At 54.7% G+C, this 24,982-nt stretch overlaps 12 protein-coding genes across 12 annotated transcripts; 9 read left to right on the top strand and 3 right to left on the bottom strand.

The window, feature by feature from the left end:
* Positions 1-121: 121 nt before the first annotated feature.
* BO72DRAFT_84509 (uncharacterized protein) lies at positions 122-489 on the top strand. Its single transcript, XM_040950771.1, has one exon. It carries the CDS (start codon positions 176-178, stop codon positions 386-388), a length of 213 nt encoding a protein of 70 aa, XP_040802120.1. The 5' UTR covers positions 122-175; the 3' UTR covers positions 389-489.
* BO72DRAFT_447518 (acyltransferase family protein) lies at positions 122-2,412 on the top strand. Its single transcript, XM_040944561.1, has one exon. The coding sequence runs from the start codon at positions 590-592 to the stop codon at positions 1,931-1,933; it is 1,344 nt and encodes a 447-aa protein (XP_040802119.1). The 5' UTR covers positions 122-589; the 3' UTR covers positions 1,934-2,412.
* Positions 2,413-3,596: 1,184 nt separating this feature from the next.
* BO72DRAFT_495641 (uncharacterized protein) lies at positions 3,597-4,144 on the top strand (the record flags this gene model as incomplete). Its single annotated transcript, XM_040948568.1, has 2 exons — positions 3,597-3,925; positions 4,018-4,144. The coding sequence occupies 2 exons, from the start codon at positions 3,597-3,599 to the stop codon at positions 4,142-4,144; spliced, it is 456 nt and encodes a 151-aa protein (XP_040802118.1).
* Positions 4,145-4,847: 703 nt separating this feature from the next.
* On the bottom strand, positions 4,848-5,592 carry BO72DRAFT_458282 (uncharacterized protein; the record flags this gene model as incomplete). Its single annotated transcript, XM_040946369.1, has 3 exons — positions 4,848-5,208; positions 5,261-5,388; positions 5,452-5,592. 3 exons carry the CDS (start codon positions 5,590-5,592, stop codon positions 4,848-4,850), a joined length of 630 nt encoding a protein of 209 aa, XP_040802117.1.
* A 1,727-nt stretch (positions 5,593-7,319) lies between these two features.
* On the top strand, positions 7,320-9,230 carry BO72DRAFT_376269 (fungal specific transcription factor domain-containing protein; the record flags this gene model as incomplete). Its single annotated transcript, XM_040941207.1, has 4 exons — positions 7,320-7,962; positions 8,017-8,428; positions 8,481-8,766; positions 8,820-9,230. 4 exons carry the CDS (start codon positions 7,320-7,322, stop codon positions 9,228-9,230), a joined length of 1,752 nt encoding a protein of 583 aa, XP_040802116.1.
* A 193-nt stretch (positions 9,231-9,423) lies between these two features.
* On the top strand, positions 9,424-10,633 carry BO72DRAFT_507995 (ketopantoate reductase family protein; the record flags this gene model as incomplete). The annotated part of the gene is made up of 3 exons (XM_040949286.1): positions 9,424-9,613; positions 9,673-10,331; positions 10,383-10,633. 3 exons carry the CDS (start codon positions 9,424-9,426, stop codon positions 10,536-10,538), a joined length of 1,005 nt encoding a protein of 334 aa, XP_040802115.1. The 3' UTR covers positions 10,539-10,633.
* A 50-nt stretch (positions 10,634-10,683) lies between these two features.
* On the bottom strand, positions 10,684-12,636 carry BO72DRAFT_447515 (GMC family oxidoreductase). Its single transcript, XM_040944560.1, has 2 exons — positions 12,404-12,636; positions 10,684-12,340 (listed from the first exon to the last, which is right to left on the bottom strand). The coding sequence occupies exons 1-2, from the start codon at positions 12,613-12,615 to the stop codon at positions 10,729-10,731; spliced, it is 1,824 nt and encodes a 607-aa protein (XP_040802114.1). The 5' UTR covers positions 12,616-12,636; the 3' UTR covers positions 10,684-10,728.
* A 643-nt stretch (positions 12,637-13,279) lies between these two features.
* On the top strand, positions 13,280-14,469 carry BO72DRAFT_495637 (uncharacterized protein; the record flags this gene model as incomplete). The annotated part of the gene is made up of 4 exons (XM_040948567.1): positions 13,280-13,450; positions 13,512-13,616; positions 13,669-14,042; positions 14,106-14,469. The coding sequence occupies 4 exons, from the start codon at positions 13,280-13,282 to the stop codon at positions 14,467-14,469; spliced, it is 1,014 nt and encodes a 337-aa protein (XP_040802113.1).
* Positions 14,470-14,885: 416 nt separating this feature from the next.
* On the top strand, positions 14,886-15,646 carry BO72DRAFT_495636 (uncharacterized protein; the record flags this gene model as incomplete). Its single annotated transcript, XM_040948566.1, has 3 exons — positions 14,886-15,203; positions 15,274-15,440; positions 15,520-15,646. 3 exons carry the CDS (start codon positions 14,886-14,888, stop codon positions 15,644-15,646), a joined length of 612 nt encoding a protein of 203 aa, XP_040802112.1.
* A 1,137-nt stretch (positions 15,647-16,783) lies between these two features.
* BO72DRAFT_447513 (uncharacterized protein) lies at positions 16,784-17,642 on the top strand. The gene has a single exon (XM_040944559.1). The coding sequence runs from the start codon at positions 16,986-16,988 to the stop codon at positions 17,334-17,336; it is 351 nt and encodes a 116-aa protein (XP_040802111.1). The 5' UTR covers positions 16,784-16,985; the 3' UTR covers positions 17,337-17,642.
* Positions 17,643-17,823: 181 nt separating this feature from the next.
* BO72DRAFT_485603 (uncharacterized protein) lies at positions 17,824-18,748 on the top strand (the record flags this gene model as incomplete). Its single annotated transcript, XM_040947899.1, has 2 exons — positions 17,824-18,346; positions 18,714-18,748. The coding sequence occupies exons 1-2, from the start codon at positions 17,875-17,877 to the stop codon at positions 18,746-18,748; spliced, it is 507 nt and encodes a 168-aa protein (XP_040802110.1). The 5' UTR covers positions 17,824-17,874.
* A 1,921-nt stretch (positions 18,749-20,669) lies between these two features.
* On the bottom strand, positions 20,670-24,155 carry exg9 (putative exo-beta-1,3-glucanase; the record flags this gene model as incomplete). The annotated part of the gene is made up of 6 exons (XM_040946880.1): positions 20,670-20,720; positions 20,780-21,103; positions 21,167-23,155; positions 23,214-23,632; positions 23,684-23,977; positions 24,035-24,155. 6 exons carry the CDS (start codon positions 24,153-24,155, stop codon positions 20,670-20,672), a joined length of 3,198 nt encoding a protein of 1,065 aa, XP_040802109.1.
* Positions 24,156-24,982: the final 827 nt, after the last annotated feature.

The following is a 24,982-nucleotide window of genomic DNA, read 5'->3' as shown; positions in this document are numbered from 1 at the left end:
AAAGTCCGAGGCCGAGTCAGGCTGAGCAAATGTTGCAAATGTTGCAAACATCATGGATGACTCGGTTGTGGAATCTGAACAACCTCACTGCACTGCATCTTCATTGCGTAACTGTCAAAATATTCTATATCTGCATAATGGGTCGCTTATCGAGATAGTCCTTTTAGTCCTTTCCATGATTTGCAACAGAATCATTCCTCTGTATGCTCCAGACACCCTACACCTCTCCATGACTACAGCTTACCCTGTCGGTGGGGCAAGGGGTCTGGACGTGGGCCTGTGCACTGCCCAAATCCATGGCTGCAATTTGCAGACTCTAATTAAAGCAGTTTTGGTGCCTGCTTGCCTAAATTTCCAGCCACTGACGGCTCTCTCATTCGCAGACTAGTGCACTCCCAGGTTCCCTCGTGTCCATAATTGGTGAGGCTGACTCCATTTTCAGGGTCTTGCCGAGCCTCAATACGAGATGGTGCTTGCTTTTGAACCCCCATTAAAAAGGGGCTCAGCCGCTGAAGATTCATCCATGCCTCTGCGGCAGTGACACAATTCATCGGTTGACAATGTCCGGCGCGAACTTTGCCTGCATAGAATGACTGCCCATGACCGCATCCAGTGGCTGGATGGCCTCCGCGGCATCGCAGCGGCGATTGTGGCCTTTGACCACTACTTTATGAGCGATGTCTGGCACCCTTTCGTCTCCTTCTGGGCTGAACCCCCCGAGGCCAATCGGCACTTGGTGCAGCTTCCTCCCATCCGCATTCTTTTCTCCGCCCATTCGATGGTGACTCTGTTCATGGTGATCTCCGGTTTTGCCATCTCCGTCAGTCTGCTCAAAGCCCGCCACAGCCCGCAGTTTCTGCCGCGAGTGACCTCCGCCATCGTGCGGCGCCTCTTTCGCATTTATCTGCCAGTGGTTGTCCTGGCCACCCTGAGCCAGGTCTTATTCTTCTTCGATTTGTACCACTGGACTTTCGACGAGGGGTTCCTCGATGGACTTCAACCCTGGACCAAACCGTGGGCCCACATCAAGTGGTTGTGTGGCTACATGGCCGATAGCATCAATGTCATCGCCTTTGAGTATCGCGGCGGTCTGAACGGCCAGCTATGGACTATGCCTCTAGAATTCCGCGGATCCAACGTGGTGTTTCTACTGACTGTCGGATTGTCGGCATGGCGTCCCAAGCTCCGACTCTGGGCTCTGCCCCTCCTGGCGGGGTTCTTCCTATGGGCTGGCAACTGGGACATTTTCGGATTCATCTGGGGCCTGTGGCTGGCGGAGCGGGCGATCAACACTACCTCTGTGGCGAGCGCGATGGCAGATGACGACCTCGACGACGAGGAGAAACTGTCCCGGCCGTCCTGTTCTACCGCGCAATGCAGGTTCCGGTCCTCGCTACGAAAGCTCTTCACTCTTTCCCGGATGATCACCTCCCTCACCTTCGTGGTCGGATACTATCTCCTCTGCCTCGGTAGCGACGGCCAGCTGCCCCCGGGCTACCAGTTCCTCGCTGCCCTCCAGCCTGCCAAGTGGAAGGACCGGTGGGAGATCTACCATTGGTGCTGGAAGTCCGTGGGCGCCGCGTGTTTGGTCTATGCGATCGCCCAGTCCCCGTGGCTGCAAAAGCCCCTCAACACCCAGCCCGTGCAGTATCTTGGCAAGATCTCGTTCTCGCTGTACCTGCTCCACGAGACCATTTACCAGCTGTGGCGCAATCCCCTGCGAGATTTTGTGTATCTGCTGGCGAGCGGGAACCCGTACCTGACTAGTGCGGAGGCCCTGCGAGATGATCTGTTCGCGTTCCATGTGGCCTGGTGGGGGTCTGGGATTTTGTTAGGTACGGTGGTAGTTTTTGCGTCGCATTACTACACTCTGTATGTGGACAATAAGTGTGTGGCGCTGGCGAAGAGGTTGGAGCAATTGTTTACTTCATGATTCTGTACAGTACCTCGAGTCCCCACGTACCTGTCGCACCTTCCCACCAAACTCCTATGTCAAGGATATACTATTTCCAGCAGTATCACGACATTAACAAGACCGCTTGTTCTCTGGTGACGGTATGTTTGGAATTCACTCAAGGGGCTACTCTTTGATTTACTAGATTTTATCTAGAAGACAAAGGAAAGCATCTCAACTCCAGCATATTGACTCTAGTAAGTTCAATACTGCGGAAAACATGAAAAGTCTAAGCCATGAGATATCTGAAAGAGCATTTGACGGGGCCTCGTACTTAGTTAGAAGCTTTGGAGAAGTGCTGCTGCCTTATTTACTGCGAAACGTGCCGTCAAGAGTCGGGGAGGACTTACTGCTTTATTTGTTCAACAACGGGCTCGTTTTCACTTACTTGCCCGAGACGCGTCGCCGTCATGATAGCTTTAGCTTTATAGGGATTGTAGACCTAATCCGAAAAAAACCAATAGTTCTCTATTGTAAGGGGGTTAGTTATGTGTGTTGCTTTGTAGAATAATCCTCACTTTATATTCCCAGATATTGCGCGAAATCACGAAAAGAAATCTGGAAAATCTGAATGGTACTTGAAAGGACTTTGCATGTTGAAGTTGAAGAGAACCGTGTTGTGTGATTGTGTGGAAGAAGTAGCGGAAAAGCGGTAGAAAATGTGCTGTTCGGCAAATATGTGGAGGACTGCCAGTAGGTACGCCAGAAGTAGGCCCGGATTGAGTAACTGCATAAAATTGCTTACAGTGCTAGCCCGAACAGGTAAAACAGCCCAGCTGGGTCCATGTGGAATGTTCGCTCCCATCAATGAATCAGAGTTTTCTAATAGTACTGGTCCCTCGACGCCAGGGTCTGAAGGCTGGGTCTCAGCCGCCAATTGTCTTTGCCCGGATAGTGGAGGCCATCTGCGACAGGGTCTATACACGGATCCACCTTTCTAAAGACATCAATATATTTGCGAGGACCCTGCGGCTCTGTGATACCGTAGGACTTTGGTTCACCCTTCGAGATCACCAGGTGCGAATCCTGGTCTCGATATAGGCCTCCTTGCTATGTAGCAGTGCTTGACTATGTACTAATGGCTTCCGCCTCCTAGACGGCGAAACGTGCAAGGCTCTACTAGCACGGCCTTGTACCCAGGAAACTCAGGAAGGAAAGATGGCAGCAGCAGCAGATCATGAATCTGGAGTCACCTTGTCTAAGTATAACCTCCTACTGAGTAAATACTACTACAGTAAAAGGGACACAACATTAGCCGCACACGTAGTGCTGGGTCAAACGGGGTTGGTTCTTGAATAGGAAAGCAACCTCCGTAATGGAAGTCTACAGTGGGTTTCCAGTGACCGTGCGATAGTGATCGCTGGCTCCGAGCCCCTGCACATCGAACGACTTGACCTCAAGGTTCTCGGATAGCCTCCACTGCTTACCAGGTGTCAAGTTGCATTCACCCCATATGCTATCAAGCGTTTCTTGGTGTTACCTAGAAGGTACTCACTTCGGAGTCCACGAAGGATTTATAAAGAGGTGCTTGTAGTACCTTCAATCCTACTTCTTCATTATAATCCTCAACCACATTATCTGAATACCAAAGCCTCAAGACTTCCAAGACCTTTTACAGATCTCCTTTCCCTCCACCGTCAAAATGAAGTTCACTTCCGCTATCGCTACCGCCGTTCTTGGCTACTCTGCTGCCTTCGCTGCTCCCTCCAAGTGGGACGTTGCCGACGCCACCACTGGAACCCTGACAGTCACCGACGCTAAGATTGACATCAGCGCGGCCAACAAGGTGACTGATGTCTCCTTCACGCTGGCCGATGGCGACAAACATGTGAGCTGCATGGCTCGGAACCCCAAGCTCACCTACCTGTCCACCGCAGCCAGTGCTTGCAGCGACAGCAAGTACCTGTTCAACCTCATCGATTCCGGTCTCTCGAGCTTTGAGGTTGCTATCATGTATTCGTACGGCGATCTGTAAGTATCGGACTGGCCTTGAGTTTACCTGTCCTGATAGTCATACCCAAACCGAAAGAGACCACAATGTCAATTACTAATGAAGGCGATAGGGGTTCTGGCGAGTACTCGCCTGGGCAGTGGGGCGTTGGTAACCTCTTCCTCGGCTGCAAGAGCAGCGGCAGCGGTCGCGTCTGCACTTCTTCTGCCCCTAGCACTGTGTTTATCTCTGAACAGTAATCGATTGGGTCTCTTTCACCGAGCCCGGCAAGATCACGGCCGCTATCCGATGAAGTCCGACGGAGTAGGGCTTGTTCTGGAAATCGGTGTGGGGGGTCGCTGTTGTTTCCTTTCACATCTACAATCGTCTACGTCTGTCCAGTTGTAACTCATTCCCGTCACTCGTTTCTCATCTGGCGAATTAGTATACGAGCCTGATTCTCTGTCTCAATTGATGCGGTTGTGCTAGAATATAATCCTGTGCAATCCAGTCTTGCAGGGCAAGTGTCATGTATCTGGTGCACTCTGCACGGCAAATCACACATTAACTTGAACCTGCCACGTCTACTGACCAGGAACGATCTCGCAGCGAATGGCACAATCCAGATTCGTAACGATTGGCCGGCTTACTGTAGATTCTCAAACCTATCATTTCCGTTTTTACCTCGCATCATTCCATGTTTGTTGTCCTGATTCGCTTCTACACCATGTGGTCTACTGCAGTCTGCTGGGCGGCACTCAGCAAACATCTACAATGGCCCCGCAAGTTCATGCTTCTACAACAGCTTAAACAATCATTGTTTCATCAGAATGAGCCAAGCATATCCAAAGTCAGCGATCTCGAACAATGATCAGATTTCCCCAGAACAGCCCACCCCCTGGACCCCACTTTGAGCACGATAACAAGACTCCCCAACCCGCCTCCTCTAAACGGCGTCATCCCCTACTGCGCCGTCCCCACAATGTTGTTGAAGGTAGCATAGTTGACCGTCGAATCCGGCAAGCTCTCCTCCCTCTCGGCACAAGTGACGGAGATATCCAGCGGGCCCTTGCTCCACTTCCCGAGCAGACTCTTGCTGCCGGAGAGCTTGGGCGGCACGACGAGCTGGTAGGTGTGGTCGTCGCCGTCGATCTTGGAGACGCGCACAGTCTCGGCCGGGGTCCAGGTGCTCTTCTCCGCCTTGATGTAGGCGTCGATCTTGTCCTTCTTGTACCAGATCTCGCCGTCAGTGCCGTATGTCTTGGGGATCCAGGCTTTGGTGGCTGCGGCGAACTTGGTCTTGTCGGCGTAGATGACGCAATACCTTTCCTCTATCAGTGCTGGCAGCATGAAGGGCAAGGGGATGGATTGCTTACCAGTCAGTGGCGGAACCGGCCCATCCACCGCGATTCGCGGTCAGATAGGTGCCCTCACCCAGCTGGATGTTGGCGCGGTTGCCCTCGTAGGTGAGGGTGCCGGCTTTGTTGTACTTGGCGGCTTGGTCCTAGGGCGTTGTTAGCATAGGTCATAGCAACTAGGAATGGGGATAGGTTTTGAAGCGTCGTACCTTGCTCACGGTGCGGTAGCCGATGATGATGTTCGACGCACGCTCCTGCAGAGCTCGCTCCTCCACTGCCGTCGGAGCAGCAGTCACGGAGTTGGCCACGGTCAGGGCGACGGCGAGAATGCTTCCGATGGAGAGCTTCATGTTGGAGTGGAATAAAGTATAGAAAAGATAATTGAAAGAGTGGAATGAAAAGAGTGACGGTGACCCACGCAGTGGAGCTGTAAAAGAGTGACAGTGAAGCTGGTAGCTGGTAGATGAGGTGAATTTGTGATGAAATCAACCTCAACCGCGACAGATCTTGCAATCTTTATACCTCTGTTGCACAACGCGAGACAGTGCCTGCAATTGGAGCGTGGTCGAGGTTGTATCCGGTGCAGCAGAATGTCTCTCAAACGGCCCCGAGGATTGGGGGCCAACGTCCTTCGGCCCCCGACAGCTGCATCGGCGCGTCTTCAGGGCAGATTCCGGCTGCGCAATCCCTCTTCCGAGCTGACAGGGTCCAGTATCTTATGCAAGGGGCCACGCTTGCCCTGCGTGGAATCTCAGCCCTGCCCGGCTGATGCTCTCGTTGGATGGTGTCTCGGGATGCAGCTGCTCGGCAGGAAGGTTGACCAAGTTACATCGTGCTTTCTAGGAGTCGAAATAACACCTCTCGCTCAGTTCATAGCTTCAAGTGATCTTCTAGAGACTCGAGACTCTGTTAGATTGTGTTGACATTGGCGACGTACGCAGGCTGTAGAGTGGTAAGGTCAATAGCTTGGGGCTAGTTCCCAAGACCCTTGGCGGATGGGGATCTTGGTTCAAGCCAAGTCATCAGGGTCTTTCGAGCTCGTATTCAGACTAATCCGTAAATTCCGTCTAGACCTGTTCGCGTCTGAGATGAAAGTGGCATGAGGATCTTTAGGCACCTGTAAACATGCTCGTCCCCATCGGGCTAGCCTGTCAGCCTTGCTGCTTCAGCCTCAGGCATCCACGTGGTGGTGCTCGCCGCTCAATATTACTGGACAAAACTTCAGGTTCCTTTTCTGGACAGCTGGACTCGTGATTGAGAGAGCTGCTCAGAGATATCCATGATGTCTCTGGGGCTGGCCAACAGTCGAGTGTTGAAAAACGTTACCGTATCAATGCCCACTAGTCTTACTCACATCCGGAGTATATGGCGAGATTATATGTTTTCCCTTTAGTTGATCATTTGCTAGTTGACATCAGACCAAAATATCTAGTACTCATCTATTTGCACTGTGGGGTACTCACTGGCTGTCCCGCATACTTTCAATACCTTGATACTTCATCTATACAATTCGAATGCTTCAGATAGCATGCCCATGTGGTGAATGAGGTGGAAGGAGGGACGTGAGCACGTGATCCGGACTTACTGCACCCGATGCCGTAAATCCGATCCGGGGCCGAATTCCTTCCATCTGACTAAACCGTCACTGCTAACTTAACTAACACCAACAACCTTTCATCTTGTCGTCCAGACCAGCTCCTTCACGTACATGGACTCCCCTTCGCCTCAGTCCCTACGGCGGAACGGTCGAAGACAAGCCTGCGAGCCATGTCGCAAACTCAAGACACGATGCGACCACGTGTGGCCCAAATGCGGCCGATGCAGCGCCAAGAACCTTGCCTGTGTGTACCTGGTCGCCCCAATGACCAAAACATTTCGCCCCTTTCACCGTGGTTCCGATCCCATCCAAGCGAGGTCGCGGAACTCTGCCTCCGTTCCACTGTGAGTAGTGACTTCTATCCTTTTCTCTGATAGCTGAAGCTAAACGTCCAGCCACAGAGCCACTGCGAACTCGTCGCCTGAGGCCACCAGTCGTGATGCCTTGCCCGCCCAGCCAGTCGTCGTCAACACCCCCTCGATGGAGAGTACCGGCTTTCTGGGTCCCACCAGCTACCGATATCTCCTGAGGGAGAGTCAAGGCGCCTCCGATTCGCCTTCGGAGTTGGGCAAGTACACCATCGAACCGAGACAACTTGAGCTGGGGTTGCGGATCCTGGACTTCTTCGGTCGAGAGTCCCGCCTCCTCAAGTGTCTGACTGAGCACATCTATGGGCTGAGTCGTATGCCCATCATCCCGCGGACAGTTATGCTGCCGGCGCTGAGCCACCTCTGGGAGATCTGTGATCAGAACTCCATGGGCGAGGATGCCGCCCGTCTGCGCATGGTGGTTCGGATCTTCGAGAACACCTATAAACCTCTCACCACCTCCCATAAGATGAGGGCGGCGGATCTGTGCCAGGCTATTACTGGAGTCAATCTTCGGTGGGAGCTGATAGGCGCTGTCATCACGCTCGCGAGTCTGGCGTTGATCCATATTCCCGAGCACACTGTGACACTGATCGACGCACAGCAGCGCGGGAAGAGTGAGATTCTGTCTCAGGTCCTAGAGATCACCGAGCATCTGTCGCTTCTGACCGACGCCCTGCCGCTCGTCAACGAATTACTCGTATCTCTAAAATACTACCAGATGCTTCTTGCTGTCAGCCGGTTTGGCGATTCCAGTCAGTTCACAGACTCGGCATGACACCGACAACATGCGGCTAATACGGACACAGGTCGCAGGTTATATTCGTCGCTGGGAGAGTTATGCTCCTGTATATATGCGACCGGCATGCATCGAAACGACGTCCCGCTAGAGCAAGCGCCAGTCTTCGTCCATCAGTGGCGTAGGGCATGTCTCGCAGTGGTGTACACCATGGACAAAACCATCGCGACGGCTCTCGGTCGCCCGCCACTGATGAATCGACACTATTGCATATTGGAACCTCCGTTGGATCTTGATGAGGACCCCGACCCCGACGAGCACGAGTCAAGCCTTCGATCGATCGACGAGCACGGGTGGAATGTAGATAGAAAGCATCGACCCGCCACAACCATACGGTTACGTCTTCTCCTTGCCAAGATCCGCGAGGAAGTGTTGGAGCTGCATCTGGGGGTGACCGGCGCCAATCTGGTCAGGCAAGCTGAGTATGTCCGATGAGGCACTTGGGGTTCAGACAGACGACTGATTATCGTTTAGAGATGTGCTCCAGAGGCTAGCGGTCATGTGGGATACCTGTCCAAGCCATATGAAGTACTCGGTCGACATGTGGCATACCCCCACATTGATGCACAGCCATCAACTTCTGGTCCTCCTTACGCTGAATCTAGATTATCTGCATTCGATCTTCTTGTTACATCGACTCATCTCCGGCGACCGGTCCACGAATGTTTTCATCGTGGCGAAGGACATTCTAAGCACCATTCTCGTGATCAACGACGAACGCGAGCGACTCCGAGAGATTCGGAACGACTTCACCCATCTTGTATGATTCTACTGATCCAACAAGATGCGACTGAACACTAACCAAAAAAACAGTTCCTTCAATACGGCCTTCCGAGTGTCCAGCTTCTCTGCACTGAAATGCTGCACCGCTCGTCGACCTCCCCACTGACGGCTGTTCCGGGCTTCTCGCGGGCAGAGCTGATTCGGGAATTGACGGTGTATGTCTCGTGTCTCAGTTGGGTCGCCCGACCGGGGAGTGGGAACTTCGAGTTCTGCAAACAAGTCAAGGCCAAGTTCACCCGAATTCTGGATGAGATCATTGATCCTAGCTGTGGTACATCGAGGGAGTCAGTTGCGCCGAGCGAGACGGCGAATGCACCTGCGGGCGCGAGCGGCGTGCCAGACTTGCTCGATGCGGTCCACAATTTCAATACCTTGCTGGACTGGGATATTGAAAGTTTCTGGGATCCGCGACTGGACATTTTCTGCGGGTCTGTTTTCTAGTCGGGATCTGCGCATCCTGCATCGCTCCTCGGCCTTCAAGCCAAGGTAAGCCATTCTTCAACTCTCCAACTCTCCAACTCTCCGAGTCTCCGATCATCCCCCGCTCCCGCCACGTGACCTCTCGGTTTCCCCTCACTCTCCGCAGCCGATCTTGATGAACCTTCATAAAGAACCTTCGTGTGCCACCATCACCATGGCAAAGTCTCGCGTACTCCTGTTGGGCAGTGGAGGCATTGGCACTCTTGCTGCCCTCAATCTGGAATGCGGTGGCCAAGCCGAAGTCACCGCCGTTCTTCGGTCCAATTTCCAGACCGTCACCGATCGGGGATTCGAGATCCTTTCCTGTGATCATGGCCACATTCGCAACTGGCATCCAACCTCTGGTATATAGATTACCAACTTGTGTTATTCGACGGCGATACGATACTAATCCTAGACTCAGTTGTCAATGCGGTGCCCGTGACTGGTGCCGGCGACGTGGCGCCTTATGATTACATCGTCTGCACCACCAAGAACATCCCCGATATCGGCCCTTCCATCTGCGACATCATCGCTCCGGCAGTGACTCCCGCGCAGACCGTCATCGTCCTTATTCAGAACGGGCTGAACATTGAGAAGCCGTTCGCTGAACGCTTTCCGGCCAACGTCATCCTCTCAGGCATCAGCCGCAACGACGCGCACGAAATCGCCCCGGGCGTGATCGAACAAATCGACCATGACAACCTGCAAATCGGTGCCTTCTGTGGTCCCCCTGACCCAGTCGATGCCCAAACAAATGCGGCGATTCACTTCGTGGAAATATACAGCGCTGGAGGAAAGACTAACTGCTATCACGAACCGAACGTGCAGCGAGAGCGGTGGCGCAAGCTGGTCTACAACGCAGCCTTCAATCCCATCTCTGCGCTGACGGGGCTGAGCACCGGTGATCTTCAGATTGCCGGCAACGCACTGGACACTTTGCTCATTCCTGCTATGACCGAGGTTCTCACGGTCGCACACGCAGCCGGCATTGACCTCCCTCAAGAAACCATCGCGACAACACTCGCGAAGAATCCCCCGGAGAGGAAGATCTACCCTAGCATGCAGAAGGATATGGCAAAGGTGAGTTATCGAGCCTGCAAGTGAAGTAGACATCGGCTCATTGATTGCTAGGGCAACTTCTTGGAGCACGAAGTGATCATGGGCGAGGTAATTCGCGAGGCACAGAGGAGAGGTGTCGCCACACCCATCCTGTCCACCCTCTACCAGTTGTGTGCCTGTGTGCAGTGGAGACTACAAGGCACCAAGCCAGCGACTAGGCAGAAGTAGGAATGAGGGCGTCGAAGGATTCTCATGGATGTTCGCAATAAACCTACTGCCCGGTCGCAACGGGCCGCGTCCGAAGCTCCGTAGCCAAGACAGCTCATTTTCCATTCACGGACATCATACAACCAATTCATCTATGGGTCTCGTTCCCTTGGCGGATTAAGTCTTATAATATGTACATTGTTTTCAGTATTCAGTGCGCCCGGATCAAGTCGGCCGCGCGTTCAGCCACCGCATAAACGGTGGCCTGGATATTCCCAGCCGGTTCTAAGGGAAAGATACTGGCATCGACCACGCGCAGGTTTCGCGTTCCGTGGACTTTGAGCTGCGAGTCAACCACACCTCCCAGTTCCGCCGGCATCATGGCGCAGGTGCCCGCCGGATGGAAGCAGGTGTACAGGCGCTCCTTGACCACCTCTTTGGTCTTCTCGAGGTCGCTATAATCGACGACCCCCTGGGGAATCCGAGACTGGGGCTTCAGCATGCTCGCAAGCGGCTCCGTCGCGACGATTTGATCCAGGAACTGGACGTGTCGCGCCAAGATTTCGAGATCCAGCGGGTGAGAGAGGTAGTTCGGATCAAAGACGGGCTTGTCCTCCACATTCCCTGAGCGGATGTGCACCGAGCCGCGCGAAAAGGGGTGGTTGTGCAGAACCATCACAGTGAGATAGTTGCCCGGCAGCGACTTGGCCAGGACGTCAGCGAGCGTCGTGGCGCCGGGGAGCATATGCGTCTGGATTGGCATGAGCATGTACTGCGAGGAGGCATTGTGACCTGCCTGGAGCAGCTCCCGCTGCAGTGCGAACTGTTTCTGCAGCGCGGGTGGGAGATCCGCCGCCTGCTGGCTGAGATGCTGGTCGAGCAACTCGTGGACCTTTTCGCGGGACAGCTGGCCATCGTGGTCAACCAGAGGCAGATATGCCATACTAATGGGCATGCCGGACAAAGGCCCCCCGCGCGTTTGCTCGTAGAGCTGAATCAAGGACTGCACTACGTTCGGGTCTCGCATGATATCGCCGGACACTTGGTCGTCTGCTACTTCAAAGTTGATACTTGCCAAACAGTGATCCTGCAGATTCTCTCCCACGCCGGGGCGGTCGAGAATGACTGGAATGTCGTGCTTCTCCAGCAACTCGCGCTGGCCGATGCCGGACAACTCCAGCAGTTGGGGGGTATTCAAGCTTCCCGCACAAAGAATGACTTCTCGTGCAGCACGAATATCCTGACGCTCACCGTCCTTGGCTCTAACTTGCACACCGGTCGCGACTACTTCCCCTTCCACCTCAGTTAGCAAAACCCGTTCCACCATCGTGTCAGTCAATAAGTCCAAATTCGGCCGCTGCGCTACCTCTGGCGAGTAGTACGCTGCCGCATATCCGCGCTGACCAGTCTTCCCATCAACCGTCAACGGTGCGGTGAAAGCGCCAATCTTGCGACCGGCGATGGGATCCGCATCTGTGCGCCAGCCCAGCCGGGCAAAGGCCTCGTCCCAGGCCTGGTTGAACGGCCCATAGACATCCGGTAGGGTGATGGGAACCGGTCCGCTGGTACCCTGGTTCTCCGGGCTCATGTAGCGCTCCAGCGATAGCAAGGTCGACGTCGCCTCTGACGGAGGCGTGTAGGTGTGGAACTTGCGGAGATAGGGCGCCATGTCCTCGGGGCCCCAGCCCTCGTTGCCCAACGACTTCCAGGCCGCGAAGTTGCTTTCTGAGGGGTACATCACCACCGAAAAGTTCATGGCCGACGTGCCCCCTACCACCCGACCGCGCGGCTGGGCGATCTGGCGGTTATTCACATGGACCTGCCTACATGGTCAGTATGTTGACAAACAGAAACGCAACAGAGACAATGTACCGCTACGCACCTGCGGCTCACTCATATAATCCCAATCGAAGTCAGGGTTTCCATACAACGTGCTCAAAAAGCCAGGGGTTTCGATGCGCGGATCGCCCATGCGGTTGGCTCCGGCCTCAATCAGGAGCACGTTGACGTCGGCGTCCTCAGTGAGTCGGGAGGCGAGGACCAGCCCGCTGGTCCCCGCTCCGACAACCACGTAGTCATAGGATTTAGCGGCAGTCATTATTGTCGAGCAATCAGCTTGCGGTTCGTTTGGAAGGAAAGCCCGAGGGAGAGGAACCGCTGCAGGGGGAGCGGCATGAAATAACTGCTAAGTCGCCGAGACTAAGGGGCGAACAAAGCCCGAGCAGGCAAGTGCAGGCAGGTGCAGGATCAAGAAAAATGGGGCGCTGTCACGGGCTGCAGACAGAATTGGAATTGAGATTGACATGGCGTGGTGGAGCTGGGCAACGCTGGGCAACGGCTTTGGTTGTTAGGGTTGGGATTGGCTGCGGGACAAGCGGACGATCCACATGGTTGACAGCGCCGGTGGTTTTGGCTCTGCCCCTTGACATGTCTAGCCATCTCTAGCCATGATTAGCCACGCCAATCTCTGCCAAAAACCGTTGTGCCATGCGACAATCCGCCAATGCTGGGCTCCACTTGGCTGACTCGCAGGACCGAACCGTCCTCGGTGGATGTCCGTGGATTTCGCTTGTTGTGACAAGAAGCGATGCAAAACGCAATGATCATCGGTGTCTGGCCCCCCCATTGTTGGGTTATTTTTGCACGTGCGTTTCGCGGATTCTCTTCAAGTACCGAATTGCCGCACGACTCCTGGTCGCGATGGGATTGAATTTCCTTCTGTCTTGCAAGTCTCCCATCATGCATGGCACCCAGGTGTTCGCATGGCCATGCAGTTCTACAATGTCTTCGAATATGCCATAGTGCGCGACCAGCTCATCGCCAACACGGTGCTGGTGGCCGTGAGCACATTGGCGATCGTGCTGCGCTTCGTCTCGCGGCGAATCCGACGCAGCAAGATCTGGTGGGACGATGTCTGTATCGTCGGGTCGATGGTACGAGGGCCTCGAGAAATCTATGATGGACATGCGAACTGACAGCTGGGGTCCTGATTAGCTCAACACTTATGGTATGCTAGCGATGCACTACCACTATGCACGCGTGGGAATGCGCCACCACATCACCGCCATTCCCGCCGAGAACGCCATTCTCATCTTCAAAGTGGGTTCTACATCCGGTTTCGGGCAATGGCAACGGTCACTGACGAGCACAGATGCTTATCGTCTACCAAATCATCTACTACAACTGCATGGTCCTCGCCAAATTCTCCTATCTCTTCTTCTACCTTCGCATCTTCGTCACGCGCGGGTTCCGCATCGCCGCGCGGGTGTGCATGGGCTGTGCAGCGGCCTACTGGGTGGGCAGCATGCTCCAAATTTTCCTGATCTGCCAGCCCTTTGAGAAGAACTGGAACTCGACGCTCCCCGGTCACTGCGCGAGCATGAACGTGGCATTCTCGACGATTGGCGCTTTCAATCTCGTCACCGATCTGGTCATCATGGCCCTGCCTGTGCATCACATCTGGAAGCTGCAGACCTCGACGGCCACAAAGCTGGCATTGTATGGTATATTCGGAATGGGATTATTGTGAGTCGCCCGCCCTGCCCCTCAAACCTTCATCAAAGACCGGAGGATTGACAGAAATGCCAGCATTTCCGCCATCACCATCATCCGCATCCGCGTCCTCACAACCGTCGACTTTGCCGACCTTTCTTATAGCATGATCTGGGCGGCCTTCTGGAGTGTCGCTGAACCTGCTCTCGCCATCCTCAACGCCTGCGTCCCCATGATGCGCCCGGTTTTCAAGGCCGCCTTTCCCGGTGTCTTCTCGTCGGCCAAGGCGGCGTACTCGTCCCAGACTGGGGCGCAGTCCGGGGCATCGGCGCGGGCGTTCCAGCGCATGCGCGATACCGAGAGCGAATTGCCGTTGACGCAGCTGGAGCCCTCGTCGAAAAGTGGCAGCCGGGGACAAGATTACGAGGTCTCATTGAATGGGGACCAGCGGTCGCATTAGGAGTAGAGTCGCAGGGGGTGGTCATTTCTATCACATGATTCACTATAGATTATAGGTTGTGGGGGTGAATTATACACGCCTTATCTTGATGCATTGTCCATTGTTTTATTCTTCCCTCCTACTACCCAAAAGAGTCTAATCACGAACATTGCCAGCAAATAGGCCAGCTGATCCCACGGATTTCTCTTCCGTGTGGTAAACCTTTCCTCCTTCTCCCTCTTTCTCCCCCGCCTTCATAACCATTATAATTGCCTCCTCCTTTACAGCTTCCCCCTTCTCATCATCATCTCACCCTTCAATCAGTCTTACAGATCCGGCCTCTGCTTGCGTCTCACCGGTGGTCCGAACTACCTCGAATTACCAGACGTGTTTGCCATCCCCATTCCACAGATCACTGCCACTACTTCGTTGTCACCATGACGCAGCCAGTCTACTTTGCTGATGCTGAAGCTGAATATGCAGCGGGTGCGCGACTCCGCTTGAACACTGCCGAATGGACTATCTTATCCCATATTAACGAGCACGGCGCCCCCATGGAACCTGAGGACGCAGCTAACTTCGATGCTCGTCCATATGCTTGCGCTCGCTTCCTAGTAAAAAGGCATCACCGTGACGATACTCAGCCTACTCAGCAGGCTTTGATGCGGGTCTATAAACAAATCTTCATTGTGGGAACAGAGTCGCAGAGCGCTGGGGAACGTGCTCGGCAGGCCAGACAGCATATCCCCCTAGAAGTGGCTGCCTTCCAGCAATCTTCGAGACAGAATGTTAACTTGCACTCCAAGCCTGCTTGATAGTAAGCAGGAACAGCAAGGAAATGCGGACCGTGTTCCGGGTGGCTATATTCACACCATTGTCTGGAACATCGTTCCAGGAATCCGCCTTGGAGACGCCTGCAGTGCAAAAGTGTTCTGGAGCCTTGCCCGTGCAGAGCAAGACCTCATTCGCGATGCCTTTCAGCGTACCCTCCCGTAAGTTTTGCTGTGGCTTCTTTACACCTGCCGTCTGCATTACTTTCGATGCTCTAGTTCTGTTTCCTAATTACGTCAGGGCTCTCCGTTCTACTGGGTATGAACCCGCGACAGGGACGGCTGAAAACCTCGTTTGGGATGCATCTGCACGCAAACTGTTTGTGAACCCCTTACTCCCCGGCTTCTGGTTTGATAGAGATTACTGATTCTAACTAGTTACTTTGTTGGTTGGTTCAACTGCATCCGATTGACTTCCGATGAACGCAGCAAGCCTTGGAGCCCGATCCTCTGGGCAGGCTGGGGCTTTGCTCGGGCACCCCACATACCCTTCGCTGGCCCATCGTGGCAAGAATCTACTCGTGATTGGAGATTCTAGGGATGCTCGGTAGGAATAATACTGTGTGGTGGAACACGAAGGTCGAAAGGCTGAGTGGCGATCATATGGGCCTTGTTATTAAAGGAAAAGCCCAATGCAGTAGACACCACCATGGTGGATCACTGCTTGTGGAGTTTGATAGTTATTATTCGCCGACAGGTTGCTCCTCGGCCTCTTTCTTTCAGCTCTCATCACCCCACTAATGAATCGATGCCGATCCAGACTATGACTACTAGAGCGTATGAGGCATAAGCTCTGGAGACGACCTCCGCTGCATCACTTTTCGGTCTTTACGTCATCCTCCGTAGGAGAGATTCGGCGAATGTGGAGTGCAAGCAATTTTGACTTATTCAGCCTAAGTAAGTGAGTCAATCCAGGAGCTTGGAAAGGAAAACTACTGGGTAGCGATGAGGCCAGACCCCTCTCTTCCCCTCCGCCCAGCAGGCTCGATCTGATCCGCCACAAACCACGGGGCATTCCTCCTTCATCTGGTTCCTCCAGCGATTCTGTACGTCGCAGCACTAAAAGCCACTCGTGCTCATCCGGGCTAACATGCATGGCCCCCATCTGATCTACACCAGAAAACCGGAATAAGCAACTTCGGGGGAAAACCCCCAGGACCCCCCTTTTCTTTCAGCTTCCTGGCAGTGCTCCTTCTATCTTCCAAATCGCAATGATGTGACGTTGATGGGGATGTCTCGGGAAACAATCTATCAATCTGCATTGCATACAGCGGAGCTGCAATGCAACATCAGCCTCGACCAATAACGCGCACGCGTTGAGGATCGCCCCGCTGATCGGCCGAGCACCGCATCATTCGGAGCGGCGTTCACGCGATCGGCATTGCCCGCATTGACCCGGCGATGTGATGAAGCATGCATCAGCTGTGTGGCCCTCCCAGAGCAGCAGTGATGTGCTGGGAGCTGAAAGCTGAATACAGCTGGGGTATACATCACACAATAGTGACATCGAGCCTGCCCGCCGAATGGCCCGACAACCGTGTTGAAGAAGAATATAAATCCCCTCACAGTCCATTCCCAACTGTACTCCTTAACAACAGCATCTACTACTACTATCATCTCCTCCCTCACTGCCACTGCAACGAAACAACCAATCAAACCTGAGAATAACCCCTGAAAAACCAAAATACCAAAATACCGAACACCAAAATGAACATCCTCCTCCTCCTCTTCCTCAGCCTCCTCCAACTCATCAGCGCCGCGAAATCCGGCACCTACAACGCCGGCTGGCCGGTGGCCGGCACCTGGGTGGCGACCGACACGGTGTTCGCGCGCGAGACTGGCATCGACAAGTATCGGTTCACCAAAGCGGACGGGATCTTCTACACGTACCAGCTGGACATCAACGTGGCCGAGGTGCAAGGGTCGTTCGGCAGCACCTACGTGTTTTATGAAACGACGGACGAGTATTACCTCACGGTCTTCACCCGCGGCGTGCACACAATCAATTTCAACACCCAGGATCCGTATATCTTGCAGGTCAAGGTTGTCGAGGGTTAAGCTTGATAATATCTGAACCGGGGGGTGAGGGTGCTGTTTTGAGGGCTGGTATTTGTGGGTAGTTATGGTATGGGGGAGAGGGGTAGAAGGGTGAGAGGGCGGTTCTGCGTTTCTCAGCTGCAGTTTAACATGATAGTTGATTGGGACTCGGACATCCAACATGCCAGAGTGGTGATAGTTATATTTGCGGGTAGCACGGAATCTGTTGTGGTGACTTTTGTATACCCAGTTGACGAGAAGATAGAAGATTGAATGTATCATCACCGAGATAATAAGAAGCAAGTTGGCTATATAAATGAGTTGGCTACACTCCATGATTCACCTATTCTTACTGTTATGAGACCAAGGCCCTAGTATACTATATCTCTTGTCGAGACCTTGATCCACTGCATCATTGTGAAGTGGTCAAAATAGTGACTCGATCCACGGATCTTTCTTCCGTGTGGCTTTTTTCTCCCCCCCCCCCCTCTCTCCGTCGTCACTCCATCCTTCCTCTCCTCTTTCCGCCCGCAGGTTCATTCTCTTCTGTTGTGGGTAAATGCAAAAATTTCCTCTCATTCGATCTCTCACTGTCAATCCTCGATCGTCACTGGTAGCCCGGATCCTTGTGTCGTACGCTCGGATCACATCCTGTCGTTCGATGGCAAGTATAACCTCCTTCGGTACGGCGGCGCACGGAGTGGGCACACACATCCACCTGGACCGGTCCAGGTGGAGGATTGTGTCCAACGTCAACGAACACGTCTTCCCATTTGACCGCGAGGATGCAGAGACCTTCGACATTCGCCCGTATATCTGTGCCAGGTTCCGTGTGCGGAAGGTCCAACAGGGCCCTCAAGAAGATGCCTTTATGCGCGTGTACAAGCAGATCCCCATCCTAGGATCGGAGTTCAACACTGCGGAGGAAATCGCCAGGCAGGCCAAGCCGCAGGTTCCCACCGAGGTGAAGGCCTTTCAGCGGTTTTCGTCCCTTCACCCATGCCCGGATTGCACTCCAACCCTCCTCGACAGTAAGACGGAGCAGCAAGGACACGGGGACCGTGTCCCGGGGGGGGTTCATATACATCATCGTCTGGAGCATTGTGCCAGGAATCCGCTTGGGCGATGACCTCGGCTCGCAGACCTTGTGGAACTTGTCTCGGGAAGAGCGAGATCTGATCCGAGCTGAATTCAGAGACAAGCTTCCGTATGAGCAAGCTTCCCCTCTTTTCGTCTCGGTGCTTTGGGTGCTGATATCGTTGCAGGGCTCTCTATTCGTGCGGGTATATAACCTATATAGGAGCGACCCAGAACCTTGTTTGGGACGGAACTGGCCGGAGACTGTGGGTGACCTTCCTTTTCTCGATTGCTTGCTTTAGATACTGATCTCACCTCAAGTTACTTCGTCGGTTGGCTCAACTGCCTTCCTCTGAGACCAAACGATATCGACCTGCCTTTCAGTCCCATGCGTTGGGCGAGCTGGAGGCTAGCCGTGGCGCCCAGAATTCCTTTCCCCAGCCCCACGTGGCAAGGACCCATCGATAGTTGGGAGCTCTAGGTGCGGTTAGGACAATACTGCGTGGTGGAACATGACGGTTAGAGGGTTGACCGGTGCTCAGACCTGTTTTCTCGAGCCTTACTGCCCTCCGTCTCATGGCCGAGGGATGATGGTGTTCTTTAGTACCTCTTGAGTGATCCTCCAATGGTTCTATTCTGTCTACCTGGTGGTATTTGACTATACCCTTTCCCTTTCTTTCCATATCCTCTACGTTGACAGGGTACGTACCACGAAAACCGTTCATATAGTGGGTCACGAGGCTCCGAATAAATTGCAAGGTGTTTTTGGTGCGCTTCGAATAATAAGGGGTTGGTATTGTGGGGCTGGTTTGCGGGTTCTGATGCCACCAAACCAGGGACTGACTACTTAACTTAGTTGACGGTCTTATGGTTGTGGCAGTCCGCCTCTGTTGAGAATGGTGTCAAGCATCCTGGATGTTTGGCTTGTATATCGATATTGTATTCAAGTTCTCTAACTCTCCAGAGAGTTGATCCTAGGCTGGGAGGGCCGATATTCGGCGGGTGGATCGGTCATTTTGGGTGGACGGGAATTTCCGCCAGGCTAGCCTAGCCGTGGACCCGTGACTGGAGATCACGTAGAATCACGTGATAAGAGTCACATGGTACCGTCGCCCCTCACTCCGGGAGGTTTTTCCACCCCCGGCGGTACTCCGTAGCAAGGCGCCCGCGATCTACACTGCACTGGGCACTTGCACTCCAACTCCACTTCCATACTCCAGCAACAGCCCAGACTGGCGTCGCGCCTCGCCTCGCCTCATGCTCGCTGCCATCCACGTCCACGTCCAAGCTCCTTGAGAATATGCTTTCCATCCTTGCTCTGCTCTTTCTTCGTTGCCCTCATCACTCTCCTCCGCACCATGTCAGTCACTGTTGCCGCGCAGATCGCTGACGTCGCTAGCCTCATTCCTAGCACAGTTTCCCCCGCCGAAGAAGAGAGTAAGGATACCAGCCACTCTCCGGTCTACACACGAAGAAACTCAATACTAATCTCTGCCCGCATAGAACTCTTTCTGCCTGCGGCTTTTGATTGAGCAGGTGGACGTTGCTGGTTTTGACCGCGATCAAGACCACGATTGGCCCCTCCCCCTTGAGAGCGATGTTTTCCGATCTATGCTGTACCAATGCAACGACCTTCTCGCACGGCTACGATATCTCTCGCAAGCAAGACTGATAGGACTCACACAGCGCCTGCAGCGCTTGCTCCGATACCTGGTCAGTGGAGAGGCAAAGGTCGGCGGAATCCGGGCTTGCTTGAAGGCGAACTCTAGCCTGGCATGAGCACTGGCAATCCTGCTCTGGTCCTGCGAGGTTCACCCTTCCTCGCCGGGCTCTGCAGGCTTAATGCGCATGGTTCTACGCTACCTCGACGGCGGGGTCTATGATAGGCCTAGACCGATGAGATTGCAATCCCTACATCCAGACTAACCAGGAGCACAACACTGTCAACAGTGATTGGTCTACGAAAGGCATAGCCGTTGTGTTCAGCTCCGGTGGACAGCGAATACGCATGCTTTGGCTGATGACTGATTACAAATGAGCTTGTCGGCCTGGATGCTATTGCAGAACAGGTCGAGGTTCCAATACTGAACAAGGTAATATATAGCTTTTTATATTTGTTTTATTTACCAACCCGCAAGTAGTTGCCTCTCTCTTGCGGGTCTGGACGTATCCTAGAGAGTCGCTCTTGCTCCGCGGATCATTCCAGAGAACAAGCCGTCGACGCTCAGACGTTGCAAGGGTACGGGACTAAACCGTGGTCATTATCCAGCCGCGCTATCACCATCCACAAGCAGCCCGGTATCCGTGTCCATCATTTCCGTTCCACCCCTACAAGAAACATTAGCCATAGCTCAAACAGTCCTAAATTACCACGGAAGAAAGCTCACCTGCAAGCGATTGGCGATATCACTGACGTACGACCCGGTAGCATCCTGGGGATCATCCAGATCGTTGAAGTTGATGCTGCCCGAGTTGTAGCCACGCAGCACATTGTACGGGTTTCCGCCTGTGTTGGCACCGACATTGTCGTCGTTGAACCACTGGACGAGACCTCCGCCGGCGGCGGTGCCCTGCGTGCCGTCGACAATCATCTGAGTGATGCTGCCCTGCGGGTCGCTGGCGTCGAAAGAGGTGGAGCCGGCGTAGGCCTGCATCAGGCCGCAGTTCTCGACCCCGTTGTTGGTGCAGCCGACGTAGACGTTGCCGCTGGACTAATTGTGAGGAAACTCGGTTAGTAATCACGCTGCAAATGGAAGCCCTGAGAGACAACTTACCTCCTGCATAACAACAGCCAGAACCAATCTCGGATCAACCTTTGCATCAGCCGAGACCTGCACAATAGCGTTCCAGATATCACCCTGGATGGGACCGTCTTCGACCAATGCCATCGAGGTCTGCTGGTTCAGGTCGAACATCTCGGTGAAGCCCATCCAGTTCGCGAACGGGGGGAAGTTGGCCGCGGCTCCGCCAAAGCAGTAGTAGTACTCGGGGTCCTCGTAGGCTGTGGCGCCGTCGGTCAACGACGAACTATACCAGTTGAGCCCATTGCCGGTCACCGCAGGTCCATTGCTGCTGCTGCCGCCGCTGCTGCCGCTGCTGCCGCTACTACCACTGCTGCTGCTACCACCCGAGGAGGTCGCGCCATCCGCACTGTGAAGATAGGCCGCCACGACACCACCCCAACCACCCTTGTTATCACTCTCCAGCGCCGCGTCGACCTTGTTCTCCTTCACGATATTGGTGATGGCCTTGACGTTCGTGCCGTACAGATAGACGCTGCCCTCGCTGGACAGAATGCGAATCGCATTCGCCTGGCAGTCGCCCGTGCAGCTGCCGCCGTGGTTGAAGAAGACCCAGACACCGCCGCCGTACAGGAACAAATTGCTCGATCCGCGGATGCGCTCGAAGAAGGCCATGCGGCAGCCGACGTCATCGGCGTCGCATTCGCTGAAGGTGGGATCGCTGGCGATGAGGTTGTCGGTCCAGGGGGCGGGGGCGATGCCGGAGCTGGGGGCGCCCCAGCCCTGCCAGTACGGGGTCTCGCTCTGCTGGAAGCTGCTGAGGACGTTGGAGGCGTACTCGAAGTTGTACTGGTACAGGGTGTTGTGCTCCATGGCGGTACCGACGAGCCAGGTGCCCTTGGTGGCCTCGACGAGCATGCCGCGGCCGGTCGAGACGGTGGTCGATTCCAGGTTGCCATCCAGGTTGTGGTCGGCCGTCCAGCCCCACATGTTCTCGATGTAGGCCGAGGAGGTCGCCGTTAGGTGGATCAGGCCCCATGCGGCCTTGCAGATGTCCGGGTTGCCGTAGCAGTTGGTCTGGACCTTGCTGCCGGCGGCGCCACCGATGCGGAAGTGCGAGTTCCACAGTCCCACGGCTCCCGGCGTCGAGCCGGCGATGTTGACCTCGACCAGCTTGCAGCCCTGCAGCACGTCCGCGACGGTGAAGAGCATATCCGAAATCTGGGCGGTGCCCACGTCGCCGGAGTTACCGACCTGGACCATGGTCGTGGGGGCATCGGGGTTGTAGAAGTTGCCGCCGGTGGCGCTGATGGCGGAGGCGTAGGCGTCGCCGATGATGATGGAGCCCGAGGGGATCAGGATGGTGTCGGTGACGATGTAGGTCCCGGCGGGGAAGTAGATGATCTTGCAGCCGGCGTACTGGGCCAGGATGGCGTTGATGTTGGCGGTGTCGTCCGTGGCGCCGTCGCCGTACACGGGGAGTCCGGAGACGCTCTTGATGTTGATGAACTGGCTGGCCGAGTACTGGGAGTAGGTGGGCGGGGCCATGGTGAAGTACTTGCCGTTGGAGTCGAGGAGGACGTCGGCGCGCGCGGTGGTCACGCTCAGCCCCTGCTCGTAGGCCGGGGTGGTTGCACCGCCGGAGTACAGGTTGCCGTGGACCCAAGTGTTGGTAACGGAGCCGGTCAGGACGGCGTTGCCGTTGAGCGAGACGGTGCTGCCGCTGTTGGTGCAGGCGACGTTGTCGAGGATGATAGAGTTCTGCGCGCTGCCGCCGGCGTTGGAGGAGATGATCATGTTGCCCAGGTAGTTGGCCGTGGAGTCGATCACCGTCAGGGAGCCGGAGATGCTGCTGGCGTCGATACCGGTGGCGCCGTTCTGAAGCGTGCAGTCCTGGCAGACGAGCTCGAAGGCACCGGCCTTGATACCGACGTTGGCGCCGTTGATGTTGATGCCCTTGAGGATCCACTGCTGGCCGCTCAGCTCCATGGCGATGGCACCGCCGTAGAAGGTCAGGTCATTCTGCGCAGAGGATGGTCAGCCTTGGGGGCATTAGGGTTAGATCGGTGGTGGGACGCACCAGGATGATGTTACTGTTCGAATCATACTGACTCGTCACACCCACGTGGTTCGAGTTGTCGGGCATGTTGAAGACCACATTGGTCAGCTGGGTCGCCTGCGAGACGGTCCAATCCAGCAAGGTGATGGCAGTCGAGGTGGAAACACTGGTCGAGTCGATAATCACGTTCTTGAACGCGATGTAGAAGTTAATGGTTCCGCCCAACTTGGGATCCTTTCCGTAGATAATGTGGTCGGTAGGGAAGTTGGCGCTGGCCTTGAGGGTGGGCGGATTCAGAGCGTCTCCCACAAAGACGGTGCCAACGTAGAGCTGCAGGGGGCTGTCGAGTCGGTACGTGCCGGCGGGCAGGTATACCACGGCCGGCTGGCCGGTGGTGCCCATGGAGCCGCTGCTGCGGTCAGGGCCGTTGGAGGCTCCGGCTATCTGAAGATCAGTACGTTGCATAAGTCGTTGCATCACAGGAAACGTACCTTTGATGGCATTCTGAATGGCGGTAGAGGCATCGGTGGCACCGGTGTTGTCGGCGCCATAGTCGGTGACGACGTTGCGGAAGACCTTGTAGTTGGCCTTGTAGGAGGAGTCGAGGAAGGAGGATTCGCCGTTATGAGTGATGCTCTCATACCAGAAGGTGCTGGGGCTGTCCGGGGTGGGACCGCCGCAGCTGGCTCGCTTCTGGTGGGGATAAGTGAGGTTGCCCCCGTGCGAGTGAGGGGAGACTGGGTTCCAGGGCTGCGCGGTCTTGTTCTGAATCAGAAAAGGAACGCCTGCCTTGACCGGAACATAGTCCGCTGAAGGAATCCACTGGTCGACATCGAAAGAACTGTAGTTAGTAGGAGAGATAAAAGACTGAGGTTGCGATTTCAAAAGAGAGCCAGCAGGAAGTGCTGTGGAAAGACAGGCAAAAGAAAGACTAGAGGTCAGAAGCCAGCTGAGCTTGGCCATGATGAACGAAGGACTGGGGGTAAAAGAATGACAGTGAATGACCCTGACTCCCATCTAAACTCATGGGGTTGAGGATGCAGATTATATACTCGCAGCCCTACCGGTACTGTTCGTTGAGGGCTCGTGGAGGGTCCATCTAGGGTCCATCCAGGGTCCATCTCAGCTGAAGGACGATACGACCAGTTTCCCTTTGCAGGCAAGCTGAAGTTCTCACGGAACGCAGAATCGCCATGGTGGTCAGCTCATCCATCCCAGAGATTGGAGCAATGCGACATTGCAATCTCGGTTAATGACCGTGAGGGTTCTTCAGATGGTGTTTTCTTCATTAGCCCTGAGATCGCGTGCGGACTAGCGTGGAGCCGTGCGGATTGGACTGGAAGAGCGCCAATCAATGTCGACAAGCCAGTTCGAGGCTGAACCGGGCTTTAGTCTGAATTTGTGCCTAGTCAGAGAGTCCGGTCTGGTTCTAGTAAGGTACGATCATGATTAGTATATGCCTGCCCCACTGCGTTGACCCCTTCAGCTCCCCCGTTGGATCCCGTTGGATTGTTCTGAAATTTGTGCATAGTTAGCTGTATGAGTTTAGTCACATTCATAATTCGTGATTAGTCTGCGGGCCCCACTTAGTTCAGGCCTCCTGCTCCCCCGTTGGGCTGCAGTGAGACACCCACAATCTAAGACTTCGTGTTGAAATTACCACCCGCCTGTCAATATCCTCGAGATGAAGCCCCCTGAGCGCCAACGGGCTCCTGGCCGCACCGGATGATAACCTGCCCGGAGCTTGAATCGACGCAGCCATGGCGAGTTGTATAGCTCAAGATGGTCGG

Source organism: Aspergillus fijiensis (assembly GCF_003184825.1).
Source record: "Aspergillus fijiensis CBS 313.89 unplaced genomic scaffold BO72scaffold_19, whole genome shotgun sequence".
Taxonomy (NCBI): domain Eukaryota; kingdom Fungi; phylum Ascomycota; class Eurotiomycetes; order Eurotiales; family Aspergillaceae; genus Aspergillus; species Aspergillus fijiensis.
Note: the sequence above shows the minus strand (reverse complement) of the source record. Positions and strands in the feature narration are given on the sequence as shown.

Bases quoted from the DNA above. Each gene is read 5' to 3' on its own strand.
- BO72DRAFT_84509 (XM_040950771.1), top strand. From the start codon at position 176: ATGATTTGCAACAGAATCATTCCTCTGTATGCTCCAGACACCCTACAC.
- BO72DRAFT_447518 (XM_040944561.1), top strand. From the start codon at position 590: ATGACTGCCCATGACCGCATCCAGTGGCTGGATGGCCTCCGCGGCATC.
- BO72DRAFT_447515 (XM_040944560.1), bottom strand. From the start codon at position 12,615: ATGACTGCCGCTAAATCCTATGACTACGTGGTTGTCGGAGCGGGGACC. The intron at 12,341-12,403 runs GCAGGTGCGTAG...CTGACCATGTAG, and splicing joins TGGGATTATATGAGTGAGCC to GCAGGTCCATGTGAATAACC.
- BO72DRAFT_447513 (XM_040944559.1), top strand. From the start codon at position 16,986: ATGAACATCCTCCTCCTCCTCTTCCTCAGCCTCCTCCAACTCATCAGC.